The 7,890-nt window shown below is 40.9% G+C and overlaps 1 protein-coding gene across 1 annotated transcript; it reads right to left on the bottom strand.

The window, feature by feature from the left end:
- Window positions 1–8: 8 nt before the first annotated feature.
- On the bottom strand, window positions 9–6,276 carry ghdc (GH3 domain containing). The gene is made up of 11 exons (XM_005951475.3): window positions 6,036–6,276; window positions 5,580–5,855; window positions 4,100–4,296; window positions 3,812–4,006; window positions 3,618–3,737; window positions 2,931–3,228; window positions 2,629–2,818; window positions 1,065–1,136; window positions 834–967; window positions 634–722; window positions 9–525 (listed from the first exon to the last, which is right to left on the bottom strand). The coding sequence occupies exons 1-11, from the start codon at window positions 6,127–6,129 to the stop codon at window positions 304–306; spliced, it is 1,887 nt and encodes a 628-aa protein (XP_005951537.1). The 5' UTR covers window positions 6,130–6,276; the 3' UTR covers window positions 9–303.
- Between the last annotated feature and the right edge of the window lie 1,614 nt (window positions 6,277–7,890).

The raw sequence follows: 7,890 nt of genomic DNA on the forward strand, positions 1-7,890 counted from the left end.
CATTGGAGAAAAGTAAAGTGAAATTTATTGAGGAATGGCAACTGAAGCTTACATTTAAATACAGCTCAAAGATTTTCTCGTGCTGGCGTCACCAGAAAATTTCCACTGGAAATACTCGGGAAACTTCTAAATTGGGGGTTTTGTACAGATGAGACTTCTGGGATATTTTGTCAAAAGTCAAAAGTGCATTTTTATTGTTTAAAAATCAGAGTTAATGCATCGTGGTTAACATCTCCCACAGGCACACTTCATTAAGTCAGTCATAAATAAAAAACATCCAATATCATCAGTCTGTAAGTGATCTCAGGAAATCGTTTTGCCCAGAAGGAATTCAGCATATTCTTTCCTGCGCAGCACCCGCTGCATTTTGAACGTATTGGGTGAGGTGCTCGAGTACGCCATCATCTGCTTACGAAGTTTGTTAAACGCTCCCTCTGCCACCAGCTGCACTCTCATTGGCCCGATGCTGCCTTTGATACGGAAGGATTTGTAGACGGCCGAATCCTGCTGGAGAGAAATGTCCAGCTGGGAAGCAAGAGAGGAAACACCAAACAAAAAGACAAGGTAGAGTGATTTAATGACAGACTGTAAACATGCTGCCTGTTGGTGAACCTTCATTAGGATTTCTCTTACCTTATGTCGTTGTTCCTCTGTAAGCCTCCTCACACCTTTCAGCTCTAAGAACACCTGGTAGTGAGGGTCCGAGCCACCAATTGTATCTCCTGCAATGCCACAATAAATAAAATAAAATATGCTGCAAAGGGTTCAATAGTTTTCGCATCATATTCAACTTTCTTCTATGATTTAAGGGTATAAACAAGAACAAATATTACCCAAGATGCCGCTCTCAGCACAGCAGTAGTCAACCAGCTGAGCTCCTGGCCACTGAGCGACGGCCTTCTTCAAAGCACTGAGGAACAACGCTTCTGACACTTTCTCTCCTCGAACATTCAGCATCTGACCTCGTCTAATGGAGCATGGAAGCAAGGAGAAAGTATCGTGTCATGCTTTATATACACACACACACAGCATAAGAAAAACTGTACTGCTGTCCAGTGCTGTACCTGTACTGAAACTCCACGATGGGACACTGGTTGTGAAATCCAACAACTTTTACAATGTCTCCGATGCGATATCTGTAACAAGGGAAATATACAGGTAAATATGAGAGTTTGTTATAGTTGTAATATCACATTTTAATTGCAGTGATGGTCATACAGAGCCACCGGACAAATCTGATTTTACACTCATTAGCAACTTTGTTAAGTACACCTGTTCAACTGCTCATTAACACAAATATCTAATGAGCCACTCAGAAACTTGGTGCACACAGAGATGTAGCCATGGTCAAGATAACCCACTGAAGCTCATACCAGGTGTTAAAATGGGTCAGAAAGTTGATCTAAGTGACTAAATGTGGCATGGTTGTTGGTGTCTGCTGGGATTTCACCACACAATCATGTCTAGGGTTTCCAGAGAATGGCACGGAAAAGAGAAAATATCCAGTGAGCGGCAGATCTCTGGTAGAAATGCTTTGCTGATGTCAGAGCTCAAAGGAGAGTGGCCAGACTGAGTTGAGCCTATAGGAAGGCAACAGAAACTCAGATAATGACTTGTTGCAACCAAATTATCAAGAAGAGCATTTCTATAATCACAGTGCATTGAACTATGAAGCAGATGGGTACAGCAGCAGAAGACCACATCAGCTGCCACTCATACTCTGCAATATTCTTGATATTTATTTAGAATCACCTCTGTTAATTCTTGATATTTATAATTGAGTGATTTGTATATATTAGTGCTGTTTCTTAAATTTGTAAAATCTGTAACATACTGTATTGTTTAGTCTGTTACTGTTACCGACTTGGAGCAACTGTAATCCACATTTATTCCCACAAGTAATCTGATTCTGAAGAACAGGAAACTGAGGCTGTTATTCACATAGGGTCACCAAATTTGGACAAGATTGGAAAAAGTTGCCTAGAGTTTCATTTTTTGCTCTACCATTTGGAGAGAGGATCAGAATTTGGCATAAACAACATGAAAGCCTTGTTGTAACAATCGTTCAGGCAGATGGTGGTGGTAGCATAATGGTGTCAGGGATATTTTCTTTGTTTCCTTGGTACCAAGATCCTTTTAAACTCCACAGCCTCCAACTGAATAGTGATGCTGACCATGTCCATCCCTTTATGACCACAGTGTACCCATCTTCTGATGGTTGCTTCCGGTAGGATACCACACCATGTCACAAAGCTCAGTCAAGTCTCAAAATGGTTTCTTGACCAATGAGTTCATTGTACTCAGATGACCTCCACAGTCACAAAAGTCTCAGTCCAATAGAGCATTTGTGGAACGGGAGATTCCCATAATGTCAACACTGACCAAATTCTCTCTGGAATGTTTCCAGTACCGTGTTGAATCTTTGCTGTGAAGAATTAAGAAAAAAGGATGTCCAACCTAAAAGTAGTGAAGTGTACCTAATAAAGTGTTACATATCAAACATGAACACTTCCATTTGAGTCTTAAACAGATTTAGAACATGTTAAAATGCAGTGTGACCCATCACAATCATGAGGATGTAAACATACAGCTGCAGTTATTTATATTTGTTTGTAGATGAAATCGAACCTGTAAAGTCCTGAAGCATTTGTGACAAGCAGCTCATAGTTTTCTCCCTCCTTCACCTCCTCCATCAGCAGAGTGTGAGGGGCCTCCTCATCCAGGCTGCTCTCTGGGAGGAACTCGCAGAACATTGAGCGAGGGCACAGCAAGTAACGTCTTTCTGACTCCTGAGGCCACAGGTTCACCCCAATTAAACCTGCAGGGGCACAGATAATGAGAGCAAATGCTGACCTCATCCACATATAGAAACCATACAAATGCCCAACTGCAACGGTTTTTAATTAAACAGCTTAAAAATGTAAATGTACCTTCAGTAGCAGCATAGAAGGGCGAGTAGAAAGGCACTCCTTTGCAGTAACTCTCCCTCAACATTTCACCGTAGATCTGATTGGAGCCTGAGTCCACTGCCAGGACCAGGTTCAGATGAGGCCACAGGCGCTTGGCAATCCCCCTGAAGCCGTCCTGGAAGTGGGCCCGGAGCTGGGCAGCTCTCTGTGGGTCTGGCTTCATTAGCGCTTCAAGCTTGGCCCTCACTTTGGGCTCCAGAGACAGAGCAGTGCTGATTTTCCCCCGTTCAATGTCCTCCACAAGTTCCTGCCAACGCTCCTATGAGATCGAGAGCATATTAGGGAGAAATGACTTGCCCAAGCCTTTATTCATAAAGCAATTAACACAAATGTTTTAATCAGTCAGTGGGAGCTAAACACCTGACTCAAGATTTCATCTTGTTTTACTAAATGATGTCCCAGTGAGAACGAAATGAGGCACATGTGAAGGACAACAACAGCCTGCTACTGCTCAATGAAACGTTGTCTCTTAAAATAAACAAGAAATAACATTGCTAATGCTTTTCTTTGAAGGATGGAATGGATGAATTACTTTACATACTTTACGGTTTCCCATTAAGTCCTGTTTTCATGCCTCTACTCACATAAAAAAGAAAGAAAAACACAAAAACAACAAAAGTAACTCATTCCTGACAAACAACTGGGTACCTGTAGGGCACTGAAGGCATAGAAAACTGTGGAGGCGAAGTTGGACTCCAGAGTTCCCACATTAGGATCTTTCAGCGCAAAAAGAAGATGCAAATAGAGCGTGTCCTTCTCACCGGGAACCTGAAGAAACATACAATTTTATTACCGAATCGGTCACACAAAGGCTGACCACTTGTTAGGCTTGCTGATTGTACCTTGAAGGCAGGTGCTGGAGTCGTGTACAGGTTTAGGATGTGGCGTGAGGAGGCTGGTGTCGAGGAGTTTGGTCCGATGGGAATTCCAGCCTCAGACTGCCGAAAAGTAGGAGTGTAAAAGAACTTGGTGGTGCGTTGAAGGCTCTTGGTCTCAGGGAATGCCTGCTGCATGGCATCTAAGCACACAGTCACTCCCTGATGGAAACACACAGCGAGTATTATTAGTAAAATTTCCTTGCGCAGTGCATGGGCTACACCGTCATCATCATCATCAAGCAGTGACTTCACCTGCAGGAAGAACTCAGTGTTGGTGTCCTTAGTGCTGAGCAGCATGGCACTGGATCCTGATGTCCCGGAGGTCATGGCCAGAATTAATGGCTTCTCTGCAATGATGAGCTTCTCTTCTCCAGCTGCGATGCGGTTGATTAGGTCTTGATAGTGCGTGTATGTAGTAATAGGATGGCATGCCTGAAATTCTTTAATATCTAGAAAATAAACAGATTTCATGATTTAAATCAAAACTGTATTGACACCTCTAATTTATCTTTCATCATTTGAGCTTATTTTAAGCACAAGTATCAAACAGTCCCCAATTTCAGCATCGCAATTCTCAGGACCTGCTGCATTGTCCGTGCCCATCAGGAACACTGGGACATTTCCCAGTATACTCAGGGTCATTTAATACCCTGGCCTGCTGTGAATAGTTTAAACAGCAACATTACAACAAGCAGAAATGAGTTGGTGGTACTCTCAGAAACCACATTCTCATCCACAGACTATATGATACTGCTGCTATATGTGCACAGGGCATAGGCAGGTGAACCATGGACACAAGTAAATGCACACTCCAGCAAGACACACAGCACGCAGCAGCTTCTATATCAAAACTATTTAAGTGAAGCAATGAAATTGTGGAGGGGAAGAGAAAGAGAAAGTCACGAGGAAGCATCTTAACTCTGTGGTAGTCAGGATAATTTTCATCTCAGATGATCATAGAAATAGTGTAGTACTTTTTACATCTATACTAAAGGTGTTGTAGTACAGGAATGAAAGGAGTGATACTAAAAAAAAATATGAATGTAACGTTAATAATACACATATAAACATAAATGATGATAGTTGTATTTGATTGCATCTGGCTACAGGTGTACAGGCTACATGTGTTTTCAGTGTCAATTATTTGACAAAAAAATGAAAAAAACATGAGAAAAATAAAAAGATTTTGACTTACAGCATTATTATTCTTCCCTCCAATATTTCCTACAAATATTACTGTAATAACATAAAATGAATTCATTTGGAAACCCTTTGGCACAACTAAATAACAAATCAGCACATGGAGTTAAGTCTACAAAACGAGCCAAATTCCACTCAATGCATGAAATGCTGTTTCAGTCACCTGTACGCTGAAAATGTCTCGGGGACATTTGTTCATTGAAAACAATAAATTTGATGACACAGGTTTAAAACAAAATAAAAAGAAATTTTAAAAAAGCTTGACTTGCTCACAAAACAATAAAAAATAAGAACAGATAAATGCAGCTTTGATTATATTTGGAAAGCAACACGTTTAAAATAGGAATCAAATCAATATGAAATTGTGATTTGTTGCCGTTATTTAAGGACTCTGGGGTCTGGTGGCAGCTGGTGGCACGAGTTTTTTCCTTTAATGTGTCACCCCGGTCTTCCCAAGCGTTAACACTGAATAAGCACAAATGTCTTCACACTACCTGCTTGCTAAACTAACGCCATCTACTTCGCTGCTTACCTTTTATTGAGCTGAAGTCGTACTGTCTTCCATAATACGTATCTGCGCTTTTACGCAAGCGCTTCAGCAGAGTCTCCTGTTGGACTTCTTTGACTTTGAGTGTGTCTGCTTCAAGTTTCCTTCTCTGCCGCCTGCCCAGCCAGCCTACAACCTTCACCGCTACATGCTGGCTCAGAAGGCTACTTAACGTCCGGTTTTCAACCTTTATCTTCAAGATTAATGCCATCCCGGCCACAGAGCACAAACCGATGACAGCGGGGAGAGGGGTCGGCATGGCTGTTACACAAGACACACAAAAACACAGAGGAGCCAGGTGGGGCGCTGTTAGTCAGCATTAGACCGTTACTTTTCTTCTCATTTACAAACAAGAGTACGCAGTCTACCGTGAAAGTGCGCAATCCTGTCGAGACAAGATGGTTTTTATTTCGCTATTTCGTGCACTCATTCACCGCTTACCGGGAATCTGTCCGCTGATGGCCAGGGCGACCGATGAAACCGCAAAACAAAGCGGAAGTGCAACGCGAAACCAAGAGGAAGACATCTTGAGCATTAAATAAGATGTGACGTCCCCGTGGTTATAATAATTAATGTCTATAAAAAGCCTTTGGACTGCATTTCCACGCCCAAGAAAGCATGTCAACTTTTACTTTCGCCGCTGTCTGTGCTGCTTCCGTATTTGGGTCAGAACTAGACGCTGATTGGTTTGACTAAATCATGACGTAATAAACCTGGAAATACCAACTAAAAAAAAACAACAACTTATATTTTATTTATCTGTTTTTGCTTTAAATGTAGCACCACTGCCTGGATAATGCTATAGCGTCCGTGGTTGTGATTGCACAACAAAGACAATCAATCTGCAAGTTCGATTCTTATTAAATATTTCTTACATAAAACACGGAAGTGTGAGGGTTTGTGGACATATATACTACCAGTCAAAAGTTTGACCACACCTCATTTAATGTTTTTCTTTATTTTCATGGCTATTTACATTGTAGATTCTCACTTAAGGCATCAAACTATGAATGAACACATATAGAACTATGTAGTAAACAAAAAACTGTTTTATATTTTAGATTCTTCCAAACAGCCACCACTGTTTCAGTCCCTGAAACAGTCACATGGGGGAAGGGGGGCACACCTACACACTGTAAAATAGTTTCAGAAAACTGTGAAGAAGTCCATGATTTTCAAAAATGTCTTATCTGTGCTTCAGCATAAAACAGCATTTTCTGACTGTCAGGATTTTGCATCTTTCAGTCTAACGTGCTTATGTATGTCAGATATGTTACACAAAAAATATACAAAAAAAGGACCCTGGGATGACACCCCGATGTCAGGTGTCTGCCTCCTGCTGGTTCCAGTGCCCAACGTCGTACAGGAACGTAAACAGCAGTGAGGTTTGTGGGGTTACTGAAGTTTGGTTAGCTGGTATATAATGATGTGCTATGTCATAGGTGTCAAACTCTGGCCCGTGGGCCAAATTTGGCCCGCAGCTTAATTACATTTGGCCCGCGAAGCCATGCCAAATTACTATCAGAGCTGGCCTACTGGTATTACACAGCTAATATATATATTGTTTAGTATTAAGCTTTGCTTGTTCCATATTCAGTTTTTCAGCAAAACGTGTTTGAGTCCATAAGAAAAGATTCATTCTTATATCTGGAGGAAGTATTTTTTTAAATAAATATTAACGTTAGCCCGCGACTTTGTTCCATTTTTGAATTTTGGCCCACTGTGTATTTGAGTTTGACACCCCTGTGGTATGTGATCGCTAGCGACACAGCTATGTTAGCATAATATAAACAGTGAAGCTGGAGGACTCAGTCGCTAGATGACGTCATCGCCTAATTTGCATAATTGGTCATATAATTATAAAGGACCCTGTAGGAGAGAGAAATAACATGATGGAAGAGACATAAAGTCAGTAAAAACACCCTAAAACCATTTAGTATATATTTAAAACCACACATTAAATTTCTTTATCCGGACTTTAACAAACTACATTAATCAAAAATGGACATAGCAAGCATCACCAGACAGCTTCAGTCAAAATTGGATGTAGAAGATGGAGGTAAGGCTCTGCAAGGACATCCGATTTCTAAGTTAGCAATAGAATAGAATAGAATAGAATAATCCTTTAATTGTCCCACAAGGGGAAATTTGGGTGTAACAGCAGCAAGAAAGACACATACAAACAAACAGTACACAAGACACAGAACAGAAACATACACAATTTTTACATATTTACATCAAGGACAAGGGTTACCAAAAACAGAGTACTGTACCGTTATTAAATTAAATAAAATTA

The sequence above is a fragment of the Haplochromis burtoni genome, unplaced genomic scaffold (assembly GCF_018398535.1).
Source record: "Haplochromis burtoni strain Fernald_Lab_line unplaced genomic scaffold, NCSU_Asbu1 Contig_1026, whole genome shotgun sequence".
NCBI lineage: Eukaryota > Metazoa > Chordata > Actinopteri > Cichliformes > Cichlidae > Haplochromis > Haplochromis burtoni.

Excerpts from the sequence above, each read along its gene's own strand:
- ghdc (XM_005951475.3), bottom strand. The coding sequence starts at position 6,129 with ATGCTCAAGATGTCTTCCTCTTGGTTTCGCGTTGCACTTCCGCTTTGT. Across the intron at positions 3,229-3,617 it reads ATGCCTTCAGTGCCCTACAG|GAGCGTTGGCAGGAACTTGT; the intron begins GTACCCAGTTGT and ends TCGATCTCATAG. Across the intron at positions 2,819-2,930 it reads CTTCTATGCTGCTACTGAAG|GTTTAATTGGGGTGAACCTG; the intron begins GTACATTTACAT and ends GTGCCCCTGCAG.